The sequence below is a fragment of the Chiloscyllium plagiosum genome, chromosome 10 (assembly GCF_004010195.1).
Source record: "Chiloscyllium plagiosum isolate BGI_BamShark_2017 chromosome 10, ASM401019v2, whole genome shotgun sequence".
NCBI classification, from domain to species: Eukaryota; Metazoa; Chordata; class Chondrichthyes; order Orectolobiformes; family Hemiscylliidae; genus Chiloscyllium; species Chiloscyllium plagiosum.
Window position 1 is genome coordinate 5828188 of NC_057719.1, and position 24236 is coordinate 5852423.

At 41.5% G+C, this 24236-nt stretch overlaps 1 protein-coding gene across 2 annotated transcripts in view; it reads left to right on the forward strand.

The window, feature by feature from the left end:
- The window catches only part of ttc7b (tetratricopeptide repeat domain 7B), a 355708-nt gene that overhangs the window by 111665 nt on the left and 219807 nt on the right, over positions 1-24236 (forward strand). For both annotated transcript variants that reach the window (XM_043696948.1, XM_043696949.1), the window contains exons 7-8: positions 7346-7518; positions 15410-15473. In XM_043696948.1, coding sequence (XP_043552883.1) covers positions 7346-7518; positions 15410-15473 — 237 coding nt within the window. The remainder of the gene's footprint in view (positions 1-7345; positions 7519-15409; positions 15474-24236) is intronic.

Sequence of the window (24236 nt, forward strand, 5' to 3'; positions counted from 1 at the left end):
GGTGCAGCGGATGCAGTAAATGATGTGTGTGGAGGTGCAGGTGAATTTGTGGCGGATATGGAAGCATCCCGTGGGGCCTTAGAGGGAAGTAAGGGGGGAGGTGTGGGCGCAAGTTTTGCATTTCTTGAGATTGCAGGAGAAAGTGCCGGGAGTGGAGGTTGGGTTGGTGGGGGTTATGGACCTGACGAGGGAGTCACGGAGGGAGTGGTCTTTTCGGAATGCTGATAGGGGAGGGGAGGGAAATATATCCCTGGTGGTGGGGTCCGTTTGGAGGTGGCGGAAATGACGACGGATGATACGATGTATATGGAGGTTGGTGGGACCAACTCCAAGAGAAATGCCAGGAATAACACCAACCACTCTACGTGGCCTTCATCAACCTTACCAAGACTTTTGACTCAGTAATCGGAAAGCACTTTTAAAGATCCTTCCAAAAGGCCAGCTGTCCAGTGAAATTCATTAACATTCTCTGTCTTCACTATGACAGATGGTCCTCACTGTAAAATGACACAATCCTTTGAGGTCAAGGAGGGAGGTTTCATCACCTACACAATTTTTTCCATCTTCGTTGTTGTCATTCTTCATCTTATCACGAACAGACTTTCCAGTGGTTTGGACATTATCTACAGGACGGATGGCAAACGTTGCCACCTTAACCAGTTGAAATCCAAGAAGAAAACGACACTAACCTCACTTGCGTATGGATGACCGCATCATCTCTGCTCTCTTAGAAGAGAATCTTCAAACCTCACTTGATACCGAAGAATTAGTCTCAGCCTCCACCTCAAGAAGACTCAAATCCTTTACCAACCTGTGCCAGGCAAAGTTGTGGTCCATCCCTCCATTAAGATCAACACATCCAGTCTGCAAGCGCCAACTTTGGATGGGAATCTTCAACAACTGTGACATCCATGTTGTTACCAAGATCTTTGTATATAAGGCTGCCATCCCTCCAACTCTTCTACTTGGCTGTCACAGACGCTACCTCAGGACACTTGAGAAGTATCATCAATGTTGCTTGAAACAGATTCCTCATATCAGCTGAGCAGACAGACATGCTAACATTGGTATCCTTGAAGTAGCTAATGGCTCCGGCATCAAAACCATGATAAATTGATACCAACTCCAGTGGGCTGGATACTTGCTTAAGATGCCTGGGTTCTGACTACCAAAGCAAACTTCTTCACCCAACTCAAGAAATGCACTTGAATGTGCAGAGGACACCTCGTTTCAAAGACTCCATGAAGGCTTCCCTGAAGAGATGCCAGAAGTCACATGACATCAGGTTATAGTCCAGGTTTATTTGAAGTCACAAGGTTTTGGAGAATGCAACATCGATGTCAACACATGGGAGGTCCTGATTCAGAAGAAACCGACTTGGATGAAAGTCCTGTACGAAGGCATACATTTCTTTGAAAACACCTGGTGACAAGATGACGAACTGGAGAAAGGAATATCAACAATCTCAAGGCCAAGGACCAAATTCCACCTTCCAGAAACACTGACCAAATATGCAGTTGGAAATACACCTGTAGGACTGGGCTCACCAGCCACTCAACGACTCTCAGAACCCATGACCAGTGACATGGAGTTTCTTTGTGGACAGTTATACATGTTAGCAAGTGATTACTGATGATGGATTGAAATTGAGAACAATCAAGAGTCCACAATTAGAGGAGTGGAGATACCTTTGGTTTATTGAGGGACTTGAGGGTAATAGAGAGTAGTGACCAAGGACATGAATGAATTCCAAATTATAGACAATGACAGGACAGAAAAAGGCCGTTCAGCCCATTGTGCTCATACTGGCTGAGCTATCTAGATTCTGTGACAATTATTAGAAACGTTTTACATTTCTACACATATGCAAGCCTCATATGCAAGGATAGTGAAGAAGACATTTGGTATGCTTTCCTTTATTAGTCAGAGTATTGAGTACAGGAGTTGGGAGGTCATGTTGCGACTGTACAGGACATTGGTTAGACAACTTTCGGAATATTGTGTGTAATTCTGGTCTCCTTCCTATTGGAAGGATGTTGTGAAACTTGAAAGGGTTCAGGGAAGATTTACAAGGATGTTGCCCGGGTTGGAGGATTTGAGCTATAGGGAGAGGTTGAATAGGCTGGGGCTGTTTTCCCTGGAGCGTCGGAGGCTGAGGGGTGACCTTACAGAGGTTGATGAAATCATGAGGAGCATGGATAGGGTAAATAGACAAGGTCTTTTCCCTGGGGTAGGTGAGTCCAGAACTAGAGGGCTTAGGTTTAAGGTGAGAGGGGAAAGATATAAAAGAGACCTAAAGGGCAACATTTTAACGCAGAGGGTGGTACATGTGTGGAATGGGCTGCCAGAGGAAGTGGTGGAGGCTGGTACAATTGCAACATTTAAAAGGCTTCTGGAAGGGTATATAAATAGGAAGAGTTTGGAGGGATATGGGCCAAGTGCTGGCAGGTGGGACTTCTGCACACAGACCTCAGAGAACCTTGCAGGTAACGTTCTAGTCACTACTGTCTTTGGGCTAAGCTCCTATTCAGTTTGCAGTCAGGCAAATATGATTACTCAAACAAGAAGTTGGCAAGTAATAGGCACTTGATGGACCAAAATGGGCATCAACTTTGAGACAAGGAGAAAGAGTGAAGGAATTAAAAATGTTCGAAATCTGGGAATGATTTTAAGATTCCCATCTGAATTAACCAAGGGCAGAGCTATAATATGACCAACATAAAGGATCTGATTATACCATTTGTACATTACTATAGTCACTCCTTATGTTCCAAGCAAGCTTACTGTCAAATTCTAGTTTCCACTTCTTAATCCATTCCTGGGTGGTCCTCTTCTCTTTGCACGCTTGCACTAGACAGGAGTAAACAATTTTTGTAGTTTGCCACTCCAGATTGCAAACACAGGAGGATCTGGAAATATGTGTGTAGTGTTTGTCATCTTCCAAAATTTATTAGACTTTGGAACAGTCTCACAAGATTGGAAGGTGGCGAATATAATATAATGCTTTTTTTTAAAAAAAAGGTGGGGAAAGTGGAGAGAAAACTGGGAATTGTAGACCAGTTCATAGAGTCATAGAGATGTACAGCATGGATACAGATCCTTCTGACCAACTCGTCCATGCCGACCAGGTATCCTTAATTAATCTCGTTCCGTTTCCTGACATTTGACCCAAATCCCTCCAATTCCTGAAGAAGGGCTTTTGACTGAAATGTCAATTTTCCTGCTCCTTGGATGCAGCCTGACCTGTGCTTTTCCAGCACTACATTCTTTAACCATATCCCTCAAAACCCTTCCTATTTATACAGCTATCCAATTAAATATTGTAATTGTACTAGTCTCCACCACTTCCTGTGCCGACTCATTCCATACACGCAAGACCCTCTGTGTGAAAAAGTTGCCCTTCAGGTCCCTTTTAAATCTCTCCCCTTTCACTTTAATCGTATGCCCTCTAGTTTTGGTCTCCCCAAATCCAGAGAAAAGACCTTATCCATGCCCCTCATGATTTTGTAAACGTCTATAAGGTTACCCCTCAGCCTCCGACGCTCCAGGGAAAACAGCCCCTGCCTATTCAGTCTCTCCCTGTAGCTCAAGCCCTCCAATCCTGGCAACACCCTTGTAAATCTTTTCTGAACCCTTTCAAGTCTCACAACATCTTTCCTGTAGCAGGGCGATCAGGATTTAATGCATTAAACCAGTTAGCCTATCATCAGTGTTATGAAGGTATAGGTGTATACTGTACCTTTAAGAGAGAGTGAAAGCTAGAAAGGACTATGTGAAAGCACAGAATGTGCTAAACAATTTAAAAATGTAAACATTTGGTTGTGAAACAAATAGCTGGAGCTGTGTTGCCATGGTACACAACAAATTTGAATTGGGCCAATCAGTTTAAATTATGCTCGGAGATACCAAAATCGAATTGAATTTGAATTTTAATGTTTTGATGACATCAAAACAATGAGACGGTCCGATGTTTTGGAGTATATAAAGTCAGATGTTTTGAACAGTTAGCCAGAGCGGCAAAGAGCACCAATAAAAATACGGCCTGCAGAGCCTCTCTCTGAAAGGTACCTTTTCATATGAAATTTGTGAAGCTGACTTACATCTGCCCTACATCTCATTCCCAAACATTTAATCATTAACGATTAGCTAATGGGAAAAGCTTTTCTTCATTTCAGTCTCAATCTTTAGATAAGCACTTATAGATGTTGATGGGATAGTGTAGGGGGATGGGCTTAGATTAATTCACAGGTCAGCGCAACATCGAGGGCTGATGGGCCTGTTCTGCGCTGTAATGTTCTAAGACCGAAGAAAAGACCCAGAAAAGTACAGACGAAGATACCAAGGAAAAAATGACAACTGACTGGTTTTGAAATTTGATATTTTTTGTTAAACTTAATCAGGGGTTTTTATCGGATCAGTATATTGTTGCAGAGTGGGAGATACATAAATTGATCAGACAAAGGAGGATTACAGCGTAGATAGTTGGTGTTCATTGTTGTTGTGTTTCTTAGAATTAATGAATAAATTGTTAAATGTTTTTCTTTACATAGAGGGGTTTTTGTAGTTGTTGGTCACTCATACTTTAACAGATTACGATGTGAGGTGAGCTTTTCTGTGTGTCTGGTTTAATGTGTCAGGGGATATGTTCCAGGACATAGCGTGGAAGCCCGCAACTGCGAATAGGAGCGAACCCATTCACTTAAATAGGAAACGTACTGTCCCAGCAGCCTCCTGGTCCCTGATTCCAGAACATTCCCTATGATATGTTCTGGCTGCGGGTAACTGAACCAATGGAAAATGATTCCACAGATACGTGTGTCGCCTCTATCTCCATACTCCAACTGTGGAAAGCAGCTTTCTGCTGCAATACTGGTTTCCACCCTAACTATCCCATTGTGACTCAGAGTTACTGCTAACCTAAAGGTCTGTGGCATAGACCTGTATTTCTCTAGGCGTTAGATTTGAGCTGGATTAACTCATTTCATATAAGATCCTTCTATCACATACAATTTTCATAAATAATCTGATTTTCAACATTTTGGCAGTTACCATCTGTGATATGACCTGAGAGAGAACTGAAAGCTGACTCACTTTTACTGGCATAAGATCTGTTTCCATCAGAAGATTTGAAGTTAAATATAGACACTGTGGGTGTTACATAGACTCAGTAGTTTTCTTCTTAATTATCAGGATTTTTTGTCTTCTCTTCACTGAACAGTTTCCAATTATTTTTCCCCTTGGATAATTTTTTATTTTCCAGATTTTCTCCCTTAACCATCTGTTTAATTATCTTGCAATCATGAGTTTTTTTTCCATTTCTTCGAACTGTAAGTGTTCCTTGCTTTCCAAAATCTTCTCTTGCTCTGCATTCCAATCACATTAGGAGCCCTATCATGTTGCTTTTATATTTCCCTGCTTGCAACTGCAAATTATACTTTAAGAAGGAAAATCACTAACTTTATTTATGAATATCATTGTTCCCTTCTTTCTTTCTCCTTCCCTTCTCCCTCCTGCCCCCACCACCACCACCACCACAAAAACCACCACCTGTGATTTTGACCACTTTTTTCTGGGCTTTTTCTTTGAACAATTTTTCAAATACCTGTGACACTTCATAAAAGTGCAGAACTTTACTAATCATTATCATGCAAGATTGCCCTTAAGTACAGCCGGGAAGGAAAACAGTCAAGGAAAGAGAAACCGCAGGAGACCAGCACTATCAAAATGCTGAGAGAACTGGCATGAGCCAAATGGCCTCTTTCTACCCATAACAATTCTGAGATTCTGGTTCGGATAGATATGACTTGAGTATTCCTCTGCAGATCTTCAGCAGTCACACACCTTTCATTTTAAAGACAAGTGTAGTGGTTGTAATGAGGTCAGCCAGGTGGACTTCAAAGAAAATGAGTTCCCTGAATGGGCTGTTAATCTGGACCAGGGAGCTCTGGCTGACAGATATAAGCAGGAGTGCAGAGTTCTGTTCACTCTGAGATCTGGTTCTGAGAAAGTTAGACCAGTGTCAAGTACAATGCACATGTAAGTAAAAGGTGACTTGTTGATGGGATACTAGCCTCTGTGAAGTTATTTCAATAAGAGAAAGGAAACTTACTTATATAACTCCTTATACTACCTCATGACATCCAGAAACACCTTATAACTTGTGAAGTACTTTGAATGTGTAATCAGTGTTATACGAAACACATTTTCTCAATTTTCACAAAGCAAGCCCCTCCCAATAACTATATGGTAATAACCAGATTTTTAAATATGATTATTGAATGAAAAAATAACTATTGGTCACACCAAGGATAACTTCCTTGGTTTTTCTTTTGATGCTGAGATCTTCTTTGTCTCCATAGAGGGAAGATGACTTAATATCTCAGCCAAAAGATGACAACTCTGACACTGTAACTGTCCCTCAGCACCATGCTAGGTGTGTCACACTTGTGCTTGTGTCTCAGGAGTAGAACTCTAAACTATGACTTTCTAATTCAGAGAGAGACCTTCCTTTGGAGAGGTTGGTTAAGAGATAAATGTTGGCCAGGCATCAAATAAACTACTCACTCTTTCTTGAGTAGTGCCACAAATTGACCAGTTAAGTAAGGAATACATATTGCCCCAGAACACCAGACAGAATTCCTTTCTTCAAAAAATTCAAATAAAAGAACAGACGGTGATAATGTCCCTTCCAAAGGAGTCACCGCCTCCTTCAGGATTGCACTGGAATGGCAGTCTAAATACTGTTTTCAAGTTTCTGGTCCTCAGTTGGAGACTGGACTTCAGAAAAAAAAGGCATAAAGGAAAGAATGGGTGGCACACAGTAGCTCATTGGCTAGCACTGCTGTCTCATAGCACCAAGGACCCAGGTTCAATTCCATCCTCAAGCGACTGTCTCTGTGGAGTTTGCACATTCTCCCTATGCCTGTGTGTGGTTTCCTTCAGATGCTCCAATTTCCTCCCACAGTCCAACGATGTGCAGTTTAGGTGGATTGGCCATGCTAAACTACAGGGGTGTGTAGGTTAGTTGGAATAGTCAGGGGAAATACAGAGGTACAGGGATAGTGGGGGAGGTGGGGGGGTTCTGGGTGGGATGCTCTGTGGAGGGTTGGCTTGGACTTGTTGGGCTGAATGGCCTGTTTCCACACTGTGGGGATTCTATGAAATAATTAGAGCAGGAATTTGGAAGGGAAGAATTTTAAAAAAAAACAATGTAGGAGTAAGCTATGTACAAGAGTTTGTCTTTGAAATACTTATTTTTCATGGTGATGAAACCAATAATATTAAAAGTGCACAGTTTTCTCTTTGTTTTATACCAAACATTTTTCTTGCATTCTATACCTTGCAGACAATTGCCAGACAACTTGCCGAAATACTACTACGAGGAATGTGTGAGCAGAGCTACTGGAATCCACTGGAAGACCCTCCACAGCATTCCCTACTGGATGACCCGCTACATGTGAGCTCTAACACAAAGAATTATGCACTAAGCAGGAGGCCCAAAGTGTATACTGGAGATAGGTGAGTCGTAGGAAGATGAAAACATACGCTTCATCATTTTAGTCTATTCTGCCATCCAAATAAATCTGGTTTATAATCCATGATAATCTTGCCAGACACAAATCTAACAATCTCAGTTTCAGTTGACTCCCATCCTAAGCAGTACATTTGAGAAAAAGAGTTCCACATTTCCAGCACCTCATGGGGCCATCCAGCTCAATTCCATACCTTGGCTTTATGATGCAAAATGTCCTCCACATAAACTGAGGTTGATTATTTTGAATGATCTATCCACCCAAATTGGGTAAGAAAAATGGCGCCTGTTCTCTGTTATTGAAAAATGTTTAATTCAAATTCTGGGTCCTTACAGAATTTTGTTATAACAAAAATAATAATTGATTTCTCAGGAACAGATGGATAAGCCCAACACTGGAAGAGTAATGAATTATTCAATGCTTGCTATTTTTTGGTGGCACCCTGAAAGCTGTAGTATTATTCAGGGCTAATTTCTAGTTTTCTCCTTGTTTTCTTAGGTCTTTCATACGAAACCTAATTATCGTCATTAAGCTTCAGAATGGACTATTCTGCCTAGGGAGGTTTTTTGGTGCTGAACCTTATGAATGTTTGGCCCCAGATGGTTTAACTAATTAAGTGCCCTTAATGTCAGTTGCACTGATAATTGTGATCCTTAAGAACTGCAGAACTGCATCTGATGGTTTGCTCAGAAATTTATTTTGGTTTTATGATGATAAATTACATTGCCTGTATTGATTGTACAGCTGGGACACCAGCTCAGTTATACAGATTGTTGATGATGAACATTTATTTCCCAAGGTACATGCTATCTAATCCTTTTAAGCCATCAAGTGCATGCCAATTTATTTTGAGGCTTACTTTTATTCCTTTCAAATCAGATGCCACATCATCTTCCATATGTTGGTTTACCTGGCTGTTTCAGAAGGAAGTTTATTGTCCTAAAAGAAGCCCTTGCTAGTTTCTTTTGCTAAGACAAAGCTACTTTGGTAGGCTGTTGAATAGGCTTAAATCCTTAGCTTAGTTTTCTTTATTTCTATTTATTATAAATTCTTCTCGAAATCAATGACCGGCACGGTGGCTCAGTGGTTAGCACTGCTGCCTCACAGCGCCAAGACCCGGGTTCAATTCCCGCCTCAGGCGACTGACTGTGTGGAGTTTGCACATTCTCCCCGTGTCTGCGTGGGTTTCCTCCAGGTGCTCCGGTTTCCTCCCACAGTCCAAAAATGTGCAGGTTAGGTGAATTGGCCATGCTAAATTGCCGTAGTGTTAGGTGAAGGGGTATATGTAGGAGAATGGGGTCTGGGTGGGTGCGCTTCGGCCGGTCGATGTGGACTTGTTGGGCCGCAGGGCCTGTTTCCACACTGTAACTAATCTAATCTAATCTAAATGTGGAATGATACTTAAGAAGCTGGGCTTGCCATCCTTAGATTGGAGATGATTAAGGAAAGGTTTAATACAGGTATTCAAAATCGTCAGTGGTTTTGATAAAGTAGGATCATTAATCTGACAGAGAAAACAAAGTTATGATTGGCAAAAGGATGAAGAGGCTGGATGAAGAGAAAATTGTTTTTATGCAGCAAATTCTGATCTGGAATGTGCTGTCTGCAGGAAGAAAATAACTGGCTTCCGTCAGCTGTCAGGTATTGTTACTGCAAAGAGAGATCATCCTGGCCTCCCAACAGTCCAAAGGTTTTGTCCTTGTATCATTCACGTACACAAGCTGTTCAGGCACCCAGGAACCAATCAGAGTTTGTTGTCAGGCTGATGATCCTCTTTGGCATCCACACCTCATCACAATTTGCACAAACCAATCAGCTGTTTGTGGCTGGCCACATTTTGCTCTGCATGCAACCCATGGTGTTGGACCTACAAACAGCTTCCCCCACTACTTGAACAAAGCAGCAGTGTAAACATCACACACAACGTGTTTCAGTATCTTGTTTTAAAAAGTGCAACAGTGCCTTCCACAATCAAAAATAGGGTGGCACGGTGGCTCTGTGGTTACCACTGCTGCCTCACAGCACCAGGGACCTGGGTTCGATTCCAGCCTCAGGCAACTATCTGTGTGGAGTTTGCACGTTCTCCCCCTGTGTGCGTGGGTTTCGTCCGGGTGCTCTGGTTTCTTCCCACAGTCCAAAGATGTGCAGGTGAGGTGAATTGGCCATGTTAAATTATCCATAGTGTTCAGAGATGTGTAGGTTAGGTGCACTAGTCCGGGTAAATGTAGAGTAATAGCATAGGGGAATGGATCCGGGTGGGTTACTCTTCAGAGGGTCAGTGTGGACTTATTGGGCCGAAGAGCCTGTTTCAACACTGTAGGGATTCTGTGATTCTAAGTGATGCATTATATACAGAGTTAACAGAAAACTGTGATCAGGCACCCCAAAGAGCCCACCAATAGCAGTTTGGGGCAAGACAGATTCCATGGTTCCTCAGCAACTCATTCAGATGGTAGTGACTGCATGGGCCATTGAATCTCATTACAACTTTGTTTCCTTTGCCTGGGATTCCAGTTCATTTTTTGAAGACTAATATTGGAACTCATTTAGAAATTGCTTGGTCTTGGACTGTCTCAGAACTGATCTAGTCTGCTCACACAAGACTTCCTTCTGCTAGATTCTTCAGGTGGCACTTCAATACCTACTCATGAGCACAATTCCAACTCTTATGCAGACAGCTACTTTTATTGAGCTGACAGTGCTCCTGGATTTCTCCAACCTCCAGTATTTCACAGCTTCACCAAATAAGTATTACCTGTTGGCTTCCTTTAACCATGCTGTCAGCTAACAGATAGATCATAGGACTTCAGTGAGCCTTCAAAGTTAAACATAGCTCTTAACTGCACAGAGATGACGTATTTGGCTGCCCCTATCTCTGTATCGCAGAGCTCGTGATCTTCCATTGCCTTCTCAGCTCCTCAGGATTCCTTGTGAACCCTGAGTGCCTGGAGCCTGCTAACTAAAGCATCTTTGCTGCTTACAGCTTTTTCTCCCTTTTTCTAACCTTAATTAACCAACAGGTGGAATTAGCAGCCAGTATCATCTCTAAGATGTACAACTGAACAACCGCACAGAGGTTCCACACGTGATGCATTGCCTTCTGATTCCAAAACCACCTCTGCATACAGATCTGAGAAGTCTGTGCAATAGCAGGAAAATTGACAGGGAAACCTAGATAGCAACCTGCTACTGTCTCTGACCAGCTAACTGGATCCTTTGTACACCACTATCATAGGCAGGCACAGCTGCCTTTGCAACAACTGCCATAGCACCCATAATACTGTGCTGAAGTTTTGAAGCCTGGATTATTCTGTGCACACATCAGAACTCTTGCCTGGAAATCACTCTCTCAGAGGGACATGTATTCTGTGTTTCTTAACAAATAAAAATAATGTTAGAGGAACTGAGAATCAGTGAAGTGAAGAAGAGCTCATTGGGTTAGCACTAGAATCTGATCCAAGTTTTGGGAAAACTGAAGTTTCTGAAATGTACGAAAGCAAATTGTGAAGTAATTTAAATCACTGTAATAGTTGTAGAGTAGCTTAGGCCACCGACGCAATTAAGCCTATAGCAAGTTAAAAATCACACGACACCAGGTTATAGTCCAACAGGTTTAATTGGAAGCACTAGCTTTCGGAGCACCGCTCCTTCATCAGGTGATTGACAATCACCTGATGAAGGAGCGGCGCTCCGAAAGCTAGTGCTTCCAATTAAACCTGTTGGACTATAACCTGGTGTTGTGTGATTTTTAACTTTGTACACCCCAGTCCAACACCGGCACCTCCAACTCAAGCCTATAGCAGCCTTTTTTATTAATCAAGTAATCCTGTTCGTCCCGTTCTTCATCATGTCACTGCAGTTTTTCTTTGTATATTTGTCCAATTCCCTTATGATAGCCACAGAATTTGTACCCACTTCCCTAAATAGAATGCTTTGCAAATCCTTACCACTCATATAATAAAAAACACTTTTTCCTCATTTTCTTTTCAATTTTTTGACATTTATCTTAAATATGAACTCTCTGGTCATAAATTCTTGGTCATTGAAAATATGATTTTAAAATACTTCTGTTGAATCTTCTCTTAGCCTTCCCTGTGCTAAGGAAAACCATCCCAGCTTCTCCAGTCTATCCAAATAACTATTAACACTCATTCTTAGAACAAATTCCAGTAAATATCATTTGTATTGTCTTCAAAGTCTTCATGATTTTCCTACATTGAGACCTGAGGTGATAAAGGCATATGTAATGATTTCAGTAGCGAAGAACAGGGGATGTTACAGAGAAGATGAATAGGCGAAGTTTTCTAGTGGAGAGAATCTAAGGTTCACCTTTGAGATGACCAGATGATGAAGTTGCTAACACTCTATTTTGAACCAAGAATATGGCAGAGTATGAAGAGCAGACCAGAAAATTGAAAAGGTACAGATTTTATGTTAGGCTCAAGAGCAAGGCTTTCATCTGAAGGCTTAGTGAGAAGTCACTCAAGTACTTATTTTTCAAGCAGCATTCACTGTCCAGTATCAAAGGCAAAGAATATTCACTAGTTGTCAATGCCTTTGGGATCATACCTCAGTTCCACTCATGACCTGAGTAGAGGGGAGAGATGAACGAATGGTGATTCTGACCATGTGAGCATAACCACCAGCAGAATAGCAGGCTTTCAAACCTCTAATTGTGACCCAACCAAAATACAACAGAATTTAGCAGATTTATGTTTCCTAATACTTCCTGGAAGGTTTGGAATATTGCTGTTATAAATTTATTGACGCTTACTTTCTGGAGTGATCTGCAGGTGTAAAACAGAAGCTTTGTAAATTTCAGTTAGCTGATACAGACTCTACTGTCTGCTGTTATCTGGTGTCAGACAGTCTGGATTGGAGCAAGTGAAAAGGAGTAGAGTGCACAGCAGACTACAGGAAAGATCTCCAAATTTTCACTACAATCTGCAAAGGAGTGCTTCCTGACATCACCTGTCTGAACAGACTAGATCTAAGTTTAAACTTGTACCATCACCACACCTTGTTTTGCACTTGTCCACCAGATGAAGTAGATTCTCCTGTCTGTCCTTTCAACTCTTTGAACAACTTAAACACCTCAGTTAGCTTTCTCCTTAATTTCCTACATTCAGGAGAGTAGAAGCTCAGTCTTTGCCATAAGACCAGGGGAGCAGGATCTCCTTTCCCTTCCAGTGCTGAACAATTTTACAAAGCAAGAAGTTATGAAACATGGTTTCTGTGTCTGCACTGAGTGGTACATTTAAAAATTAGCTTGAATTGTCATTCTTCAGTACCTTGGACATTCTGCTGTTCAGGTTTATCCAGAACCAAAGCTTTTTATTCATGTGAGCACAAATTGCAGTCATGTTGAAAAAGTTCTACTTCTGATGTATCTTCAAATAGCTACTGTCACAAAAGTCCTGAGGTAATCAGCCAAATCTCATGGATCAGAAAAGCAAATTTTCTTTGATGAAGAGTGTGGTTAAAATGCAAAATTCACTTCCTCACAGAATAGTTAAGGTGAATAGTATGAGAAGTCTGGATAATTATGTGAGGGAGAAAGGAATGGATGGATATTTTAACAGGTCAAGTGAATTAAAATGGGGGAAACTTTTATGGAATATATGGAATTTTAAAACCATTAGGCCAAATGACCAGTTTCAGTTCTGTTAAGTCATTGTCAAATTGTTGCTATGCACTTTAATTCAAAGCACATAACATATTAAGTCTGAGGATGTAACTTACAGGTGCAGAACTGGTGTTTTCCTTGATGCACCATGTAACAGTTTATTTATTTATTTGTGTGACATGGGCATTGCTGGTTGCCCAGCATTTATTGACCATTCCTTGTGTCCTTGAGACGGTGGTGGTCAGCTGCCACCTTGAATTGCTGCAGCCCTGTGCTATAAGTTGATCGCAATGCCCTTAGGGAGGGAATTTCAGGATTTTTGACCCAGTGACGTTGAAGGAATGGCAATATATTTCCAAGTCAGGATGGTGAGTGGAACTTGCAGGTGTTCCTGTGTATCTGTTGCCCTTGCCCTTCTAGAGGGAAGTGGTCATGGGTTTGGAAGGTGGTGTCTGATGAATCTTGGTGAATTTATGCAGTGCATCTTGTAGATAGTGCACACAGTTGCTACTGAAGGTCAGTGGTAGAGTGTGTTGATGCTTGGGATGTTGTGCCAATCAAGTGGTCTACTTTATCCTGGATGGTGTTAAACTTCTTTAGTGTTGTTGGAGCTGCACTTATCTAGGCAAGTGGGAAGTACTCTATCACATTGCTGACTTTTGCCTTGTAGATAGGCTTTGGGGAGTCAGGATGAGTTACTCGCCACAGTATTACTAGCCTCTGATCTCCTTTTGTAATCATTGTGTTTTTGTGGCAAGTCCAGTTAAGTTTCAGGTCAGTGGTAACTCCCCCTCCACCCCTTCCAGCCCCAAAAAAAGAATATTGATAGCAGGGAATTCAGTGATGGTAGCAGTATGGAATGTCAGGTGGTTAGGTTGTCTCTTTTTCGAGATGATCATTGCCTGGCATTTGTGTGGCATGAATGTTACTTACCACATGTCAGCCCAAGCTTGCTATTGACCACATCTAGTTGCATTTGAATATGGGCAGTTTCAGTATTTAAGGAGTCATGAATGAGCGCTGTGCAGTCACTGTCATGTGTGGGGCGTGGGGGGGATGGTGGGGCATCATTGCTGAAGCAACTGAAGATGTTTGGGTGTAGGCCCAGTACCCTGATGAACTCTTGCTGAAATAACTGACCTCTAACTACTGCAACCATCTTCCTATCTGTGAGGTATGGCTCCAACCAGTGGCGAGTTTGCCCTGTCTAGAATAGAAAATTTCAGTTTTGCTGGGGCTCCCCAATGCCACATTTGATCACTTTGATGTCAAGGGTTGTCACATTTATCTCATGTTGAGAATTGAGTTCTTTTGTCCATTATTGAACCAAGGCTATAATGAGGTGTTACAGGTTCCTAATGAGAGAAAAGAAAACCCGTGCTGATTAAGAAATTGTAGGTGTCTGGGAAGTGAAAATCAGCCAGCACTCCTGCTGCAGGAGCATTCTTGCTTGCATATTTGGATGCTTGGTTGGGAAAGGCTATGATTTCATTTGCCCTGCCTTAGAAATGAAGACCACTGAGGTGAGTTACCCATGAAATACTTCAATATTTCAGAGTGGGAATTTGAAAGGAAAACAAGGTCTAAAGGACCAATTTTCTGGTGATATTAAAGAAACCTGTTTTAATGACAATAGATTTTTCTTGTTTGGCCACTATCTTGTTATATTCTTCCTAGAGTTTGTTTTTCAAGGATGACCAAAGCTTTCACTTGACTGGGGAATATTAAACCTATTTTTCAGATTATTAACTACTTTATGGTGCATAAAATGGGCACAATTCTCACCAACATTTTCATTTAAATTTACAGCAGGAGAAACCTCACCCTGACTTTTCTTTTCAAAATTCAGATTATTGCTTGGTAATACAGAGCTGAAGTCATGCTACTAAGGGACGCTAAGTTGATGCTTTTCATCCTTCACTGATTAGGACTAAGATGCAGTAAAAAAAAATTGGATAGAGAGAACCAACTTATACAGCATGGGAAGAGAATGCTGATTTTTTGAGCCATGTTGGCATGGCCATACAGTAGGAACATTTAGTTGTCAATCTCTGCTGGAATAACTCAGGTCATGTGTGCTCTCTAAATTGGCACTTTCTTTCTAATTTTGGTTTCTTGCATGTCACGATGAAAAACTTTAATGTCTCTTTAGCAATGCTTAAATTTCAAATTACAGTTTTAGACTTTTCTTGACCAATTTTAAAAACTGAAAAGCTGTTAATTGCATTATTATATCCTCTTAATATTCCAGCATTTTCTGCCCTCAAGAAAACACAGAAGAGGCTCTTCTGTTGCTGCTCATTAGTGAATCTATGGTAAGTGTGATTACTTGACAACTGAGGCACAAGTTCACTGTGTTGACATTTAATGTAATTTTAATAGTCCCGATGGAAATGATCACTTAATGCTTGTGAAATAGGGATGCTATGAAGAAATAGCATGTTAATAAATTCTGACTGTTCACTTTGACAGGTGCATTGGACTGCGCAGTTACAGCAAAGAAAGAATTCTCTTTAACTGGGCATTCTGAGCTCCCATCTGCATACAGAAAAGTGCCATTCAACCCAACAAATCCAATGCTGGTGATTACTCAGCATTCCAGTGCCAAACACAGTGAGCACTGCACTGTCTGTCTGGATTGTAGGTCAAAGTCCCTGGCTCACAAGCAAGGATGCTGTCAATTGAGCTATGGCTAGCACTTCAGATTCACAAAATCTTTACAGCAGCGAATAACGTCATTTGGCCATTTGGTCTCTGCATCACCTGTCCAAATGAACATTGTGCTTTAGTGCCCATTCTTCTGCCTCCTTGGTGTAACTATACACGTTGTTCCTTTTCAAATATTGAACTAATGAACTCCATCACTGATTCAGTGAGGTCAAGGCTGACTACAGTCCATTCTTCAATAATGCAATGGTTGTGTCCTACCCAGTGTTATAAAAAAATTATGCTTTAGAAAGAGCACTTAAAGTGTTGACTCTGTAATTATATTACAGTCAACACATGTATTAAAGGTTTGTGCAGTAAAACAGTGTCCCCAATTCGTCAATCATGTCGCATTGAATTCGCATTGACACAATGCGAGTTATAACAATGATTTGTGTTGTGTCCGTAAAGATCAGCAAGAGAACAGATTGACTCTAGGTAAATTTTAACCAGCTTACCTATATCTATATAAATTCAGTCAATGATCATGAGAAGATTTATTCACAAGTTACATATCATTTTTACAAGTTTTAACATTCCAAATAAGATGAAGTACTTGCAAGTCAACCAAATTTGATTTGGTATAATAAGGACTATGTAGCAAAGTTCTTGAGCTTAATTCTTCTAGGTTGAAACTACATTCCAGTTTCAATTTACTGTCTTAAAAATAATTTTTTAATCACAAATCACTCGAATAAATTCCCATGCAGCCACCCATATGGGCTAGACCTACTTAGTTACTCCAGCAATTTGTGTTTTTGTTTCAAATCTCCAACATCCGCAGTTGTTTTTTTTTAATTTAGTATATCATAACACGTCTGAACTGGTTGATTAGAAAATATCAATCACCTGCCTTACCAAAGGGCAAAGTGAGGTCTGCAGATGCTGGAGATCAAAGTTGAAACTTTATTGCTGGAACAGCACAGCAGGTCAGGCAGCATCCAGGGAACAGGAGATTCGACGTTTCGGGCACAGGCCCTTCTTCAGGAAACTGATTCCTGAAGAAGGGCCTGTGCCCGAAACGTCGAATCTCCTGTTCCCTGGATGCTGCCTGACCTGCTGTGCTGTTCCAGCAATAAAGTTTCAACTTACCAAAGGGCAAGATAGGTGACTAGTTTCCAAACTGAGAAACCAGGTTTCATCGACCTGTTGAGTTGAAGGAGGATGCTCTACAATTGTCCCAATTTGAGAGCTTTTGAAGGCACAGCTGGAAAGCAAATGGCTGACCTCTGGAAGGTACCCACTTCTCTTGCCACCAACATCCTCACCCAGTGCCTCTCCCTGCCATGACCCCACCCTATGAAGAGAGCATAAAAGGAACTTGCCTTCTCACTGTTGGATCCTCCCCTCACCCTAATGAATAGGCCTCAGCCAGCAGATGAAAGGAGCCGCTTCTGGAGACCTAGGGTTGCCAGCATTGAGGCCTCTGATTTTCTGAGAGACCTGTCAATGCTTTGCCTGTCAACTCTCAATGTTCACCAATTCTCAATTGTGAATTTTCTTGGCATTGGGAGTGACGTGTTAGTGCATAAAGATATTGATTGACATTGGTAAAGGAACCTTCATTTTACAAGTTTTTTTTTCAATTTCTTAGTTTCCTTATTTCATTTCTGAGTTTTCCATTTCAACGTAAGCTTAATGGACTGATGTCATACTGTGTCCTCTTGTGTGATCTATGTTCTGTGTGATCTATGTGATCTGTGTCCTCTTGTGTTGAGTTGTTGACAGTGAGGAAGGATGTGTCAGGTTACAGCGGGATATAGATAAGTTGCAGAGCTGGGCGGAAAGGTGGCAAATGGAGTTCAATGTAGGTAAGTGTGAGGTGATTCACTTTGGTAAGAGTAACAAAAAGACGGGGTACTGGGCTAATGGTCGGATACTTGGTAGTGTGGATGAGCAGAGGGATCTTGGTGTCCATGTACACAGATCTCTGAAAGTTGCCAGGTAAATAGTGCGGTGAAGAAGGCATATGGCGTACTGGCTTTTATTGGTAGAGGAATTGAGTTCCAGAGGGTTTAGATAGGGTTGACCGTGAGAACCTTTTTCCACGTATGGAGTTAGCTATTACGAGGGGGCATAGCTTTAAATTAAGGGGTGGTAGGTATAGGACAGATGTTAGGGGTAGATTCTTTACTCAGCGAGTCGTGAGTTCATGGAATGCCCTGCCAGTAGCAGTGGTGGACTCTCCCTCATTATGGGCATTTAAGCGGGCATTGGATAGGCATATGGAGGATAGTGGGCTATTGTAGGTTAGGTGGGCTTGTATCGGCGCAACATCGAGGGCCAAAGGGCCTGTACTGCGCTGTATTTTTCTATGTTCTATGTTATAATACAGATAACCATGTTTATATCACATGGCATTCCTTTTCTCTTTCGAGGGCTATGATATAAAGTGACAACTCTCTTGCTTGTATTTCATTATACACTGATCTAGTGTTTTATCTCTTTCTGCTGATGTCTTTTTACAGTCACCACAAGTAGAATTCAGAATGCCTCTTTGATTAACCTTCACTGTTTTAATGTCTGCAAGATGATCGAAGACACAAAAAAGTTCTGACTTAATGTACACATTTGCGCAAAATATGTATAGAGTTTAATTTGCTAAAGTTCTTGTTTTGGTCTATAATATTCTCTCTATCAGTGGACTATAGATCCTTGCTATACTGTATTGGTGCTTCAGTACACTTCCAGCAAGGTCTTGTGTCAGTGATTTTCCCACACAGCCAGTTCTTGATCTAAGGGAAATGCTAAGCAAAGATTATGAATGCTCCACATAGGGAGCAAAATACTTGGTGGCTGAGGTATCTCAGAGCTCATTAGGCATCTTCTGAGGATTATGTATTGTCAGCCTGACAGGCCACCCTCCAGCTGTCATAAATGCATGGTCCTACAGAACTGGAAAAATGTGTGCAATCCTTAGAGCTATGTTAATTGGAAAAGGATTCTAAAACTACACACGTATATTGCTGTTAATCACCAACAGCAGCTTGCACTTTTATGCAGCCTTAGATGCTCCAAGGTGTTTCATAAGAATGTTATCAAGTAGAATCTTGAGGTATGTGGGACACGACTCGGAGTTTTAGAAAGATGAAGGGAATCTGATTGAAATTTACAGAATACCGAATAGCCTGGACAGTGGATGTTGGAAAAGTGTTTCCATTGGCAGGACAGACGAGGATCCGGGTGCACATTGTTAGAGTAAAAGAAAGACCTTCTAGAACAGAGGTAAGAAGAAACTTCTTCAGCCAGGAAGTAGTTAATCTGTGGAATTCATTGCCACAGAACGCTGGGGAGGCCAGGTCATTGAGTATATTTAAAACAGTGATAGATAAGTTCTTGATTGCCAAGGGGATCAAAGGTAAATGGGGTTGGAAAAAATCTATCAGCTACGATTGAATGGCAGAGCAGACACGATGGGCCGAATGGCCTAATTTCTGCTCCTTTGTCCTATGGTCTTCTGGTCTAATCTGACATTGAGCTGCATGAAACTCTGGAATAAATTATTATAGGTGAAAGAGGCAGAGAAATTCAGGGAGGGAAATTCTGTAGCTGAGAGCCACATGCAAGGCATGACTGCGAATGATGGAACAAGAGACAAAAATGAGAGCAACTGAGCATTCTCAAAAGGGTTGTAAGCTTAGACAAGATGATGGAGATAAGATGGGTAAAGGCCATGGAAGAAATTGAACACATGGATAATGATTTCAAAATTGAATCGTTTTATTTCTGTATCTCAATCTCTGACTCTTGCACTCTTGTTTCTCAGTTTGTTTCTCTTAGTCACTGTTGCCACCACCCTTTTTTTTATTTGTTCACAGGCTGTAGGTATCGCTGACTAGGCAATTTATTGCCCGTCCCAAATTGCCCAGAGGGCGGTTAAAAATCAGTCACGCTGCTGTGGGTCTGGAGTCACATGGAGTCCAGACCAGTTCAGGATGACAGTATCCTTCTCTAAAGGACATTAGTGAACCACTTTGTGCACCCTGTAAGATGACTGCTGTGTAATCCCTCAACGTGTAAAGTCACCCAAGCAGACTATAGGGCTAATCTCTTAGCGAGAGAGAGAAATGACTGGTGGTGAGTTTAACCTGAGGGTCACCAAGTGGGGTCATGAAGTGTGACCTTCCCTTTTACCTCCCCCAGTGCGGTAATTGACCCCACCCTGTTGGCATCGCTCTGCAATGCAAATCAACTATCCAGCCACCTGAGCTAACTGACCCCTGACTGATTAATTAGTTACATCTGTATAAATAGTCTTCAAATTTCTCTATTTGTTTTTATCTTATCTTGGAACTGAGCTCCTCTTTGCAGCTGAAGAGAATTTCTCGGATTCAGTTCCTGCTTTCATACTTTTAATCTATCAAAAAACACAGAGCACTAATGAGCAGTTCCTACACATTATTCCTTGTTTCTACTTGTTAAAAACAAAGCATGCGGATTTTTCCAGTGTGTTATAGCTTTAGTATGGATCAGAAGAAGTCCCGATGTAAATACCCGAGTTGAAACTGTGATCAGTTAAAATATTATGGGGAGTACACATATTGTCATGATGCAGGTTGTGATTTTTTTGTCTGCCTGTTAGCTGCCTGATAGTATGCAGACCCTATTTGGGCCCTCGAAATTTACACAACTACCTTCTTAGTTACCTCCTTATTACTCAATGCTGTCCAGAGATAATGCAGTCCCATGTAAATGAGGCCTGAAAGTCATCAGGGTCCCTTCCTGGAAGTTGACTAGACCTATTTCTTTGTAACTATCCTGATCTATTATGAAATACTGAGTATTTCTCCCACACAGATTGTTTAGAAAGAACGTTTTTGAGCTGCACGCTGTTTCACTTCACCTGCTCATGATTGTCTTGTTTTCAGCTATTTGTTCACAGAAAGATGATGCAATGTATTTTCTTTGTTTTTAATGAACACAGTCACCTTTAATCCTCTGAGAACATGCTAGTGGCTCACTAAGTAAAAGGAGCATCTAGTTAGTATTGAGCCAAGATCAAAAGATTCTGGTTTCCTCCCACAGTCCAAAAATGTACAGGTTAGTAAGATTGATAATTGTAAATTCCCTGTAGTGTCCAGGGATGTGCAGACTTAAGTGGGTTAAACATGGTAAATGTAGGGTTACAGGAATAGGGTGGTGGGGAGGGGTGTTGGGTCTATGTGGGATGTTCTTCAGAGGTTCGGTGTAGATTGCAATCCCCACACTAAGGATTCCTGATTCTATCTTTTTTTAGCACAACCTGCCATCTTTTCCTCATGCATCCTCCTGGCTTTTCTTATTCTGCGGTTTGCATCATTTACCTGCTATTACTTCCTTACTTTCTCATCAGTATCCTTAGTCATCTAGGGTAAAGAGTGCTGTAACTTCTAATATCGTATTCATTTCTCATGGGTATGTAGATTTGCCCACTATTCATTTCTCTTTATAAAGTCTCTCATTTTCTATCCACTGTTCCATCCACCAAAATGGGTTTCTGGTCAACCTGCTGCAGGCCAACTTTTAGACCCCTAGTCTGGGATCTTAATCCTTATCTGATTTTTATCCTTTTCCACTTCATATTGAACCTTATTGTAATATGGTCGCTATTTCCCAAATGCTCCCCCACTTTTTTTTGCTGTTCTCTTAATGTTTCTTCCCAGCCTCAGTGTGGATGTGGTGAGGTGCCGCAGGCAGCTCTCAGCACGGTCCCTTGGTGGCTCGTGGCATTGTCTCAGCTAGGTGTGCGATCAGGTCCTGCCTGGGAATGTTCCAGAGGCATGGGGGAAGATTTGGGAGAGCGAACGGTGAGGAAGATCCCCCAGTATCTGCAGCGATGGCTTCCAGTGTAGGCAGCTTATAAGTTTATTCCTTTATTTTTCTAGTTTATATTAAGAAGGACTTTAATGTTAACTCTTACATTATTTCTTTATTTTTCTACTTCTATTAAGGTAATGCTTAACTTTTCAATTCTGTTTCTCTTCATACTTTGTACCTGAGTTTAATGTACCTAGACATCCTTTGTACCTAAGATTGGGCCATGAGACGTTACATTAGACACTTTTCACTGTACTCCTGTGCTTGAGTGCACGTGACAACAAAATCTAAATCTAATCCAACATCACAAGCTTTCCCAGAGTCTATGCCATCTTTACTGGTCAAAATGATGCACACTGCTGAGACTCTAAGCTACAAATAAATTTTCGAAGAGCTCTCCTCTCTTTGTTTTTTGGTTCGAGGAGCAGGGAGGGAGGGAAACACTACATGGTTGGGGCATCCCTATTCTTTAACACTGGGTCTTTCATGATCCACTTTGTAATTGTGGTGAGTGAGCCATCTTTTCCAAGAATCCCCCTGTCGCTTCTCACTACTGCCCTCTGTGCACCTCAGTGCAGTAAAGCAAGACTTCTGTTGTGTTTTGAACTTGTGTGTGCGGTCCTTTTAATGTGATTTATTATTGTCACATGTACCGAAATACAATGAAAAGTATTATTTTGCATCCTAACCAGACAAATTGTACCTTATGTAAGTACGTCAGGTTAATAGAACAGAATGCAGAATACAGTGCTAGAGCTACATATATTTAAGATCAACTTTAAATGTACGAGAATTCTGTTCATAAGTCTGATTACAGTCGGAAAGAAGCTGTTGTTAAATCCCTTGGTAGGTGACTTCAACTTGTGTATCTTCTGCCTGATGGAAGAGAGCATAAGCAGGATGTGAGTGGGCTTTTATTACATTGGCTACTTTCCTGAGGAAGCAGGAATCAGTGGAAGTCTGGTTTTTGTGATGGATTGGACTGCATTCACTGTAATTTCTTGTGGTCTTGTGCAGAGTCATTGTTGTATCACGCTGTGATACATCTAGATAGGGTGCCTTCTGTGGTGCATCTATAAAAATTTATAAGAGTCATTGTGGACATCCTGAATTTCCTTAGTCTTCTGAGGAAGTAGAGGCAATTGGTGTGCTTTCTTGACTGTAGTGTCAACGTGGATGGACCAGCACAGATTTTTGTTCATGTTTACTCCTAAGCATTTGAAGCTCTTGAACATCTCAAGATACCTCATGATCCTTATTGAGTTCTTTAAGAAGGCGACCAAACAGGTGGATGAGAGTAAAGTGGTTGATGTGGTGTATATGGATTTCAGTAAGGTGTTTGGTAGAGTTTCCCATGGTAGGCCATTGCACAAAATTAGGAGGCATGGGGTTTAGTGGTTTGGATCAGAAATTGGCTAGCTGAAATAAGGTAGAGGATAGTGGTTGATGGGAAATGTTCATCCTGGAATTCAGTAACTAGTGGGGTACCGCAAGGATCTGTTTTGGGTGTACTGTTGTTTGTCATTTTTATTAATGACCTGGATGAGGGCATAGAAGGATGGATTAGTAAATTTGCAGATGATACTAATGTCAGTAGAGTTGTGGGTGGTGATGAAGGATGTTGTAGGTTACAGAGAGACATTGGTAAGCTGCAGAGCTGGGCTGAGTTGAGAGGTGACAAATGGAGTTTAATGCAGAAACGTGTGAGGTGATTCACTTTGGAAGGAGTAACAGAAATGTGGAGCACCTGGCTAATAGTAAGATTCAGCAGGGAGGTCTTGGTGTCCAGGTACATGGATCCTTGAAAATTCCCACCCAGGTTGATAGGGTTGTTAAGAAGGCATACGGTGTGTTAGTTTTTATTGGGAGAGGGATTGAGTTTTGGAACCATGAGATCATGCTGCAGCTGTATAAAACTCTGGTGCAGCCACATTTGGATTATTGTGTACAGTTCTAGTCACGTATTATAGGAAAGATGTGGAAGCTTTGGAAAGGGTTCAGAAGAGACTTACTAGGATGTTGCCTGGTATGGAGGGAAGGTCATATGAGGAAAGGCTGAGGGACTTGAGGCTGTTTTCGTTAGAGAGAAGGTGGTTGAGAGGTGAGTTAATTGAGACATATAGAAAATTAACAGAGGGTTAGATAGGGTGGACAGGGAGAGCCTTTTTCCAAGAATGGTGACGGTGAGCACGAGGGGGCATAGCTTTAAATTGAGGGGTGATAGATATAGGACAGATGTCAGAGGTAGTTTCTTTCCTCAGAGAGTAGTAGGGGCGTGGAATGCACTGCCTGCAACAGTAGTAGATTCGCCAACTTTATGGCCATTTAAATGGTCATTGGATAGGCATATGGACGAGAATGAAATAGTGTAGGTTAGATGGGCTTCAGACTGGTTTCACAGGTCGGCGCAGCATCAAGGGCCGAAGGGCATGCACTGCGCTGTAATGTTCTATGTTCTATCTCTACTCAGCACCATTGATACAGGCAGTGGCATGACCTCCATTCCACTTCCTAAATTCGATGACCAATTCCTTTGTTTTGCTGATGTTGAGGAAGAGATTGTTGTCTTTACACCA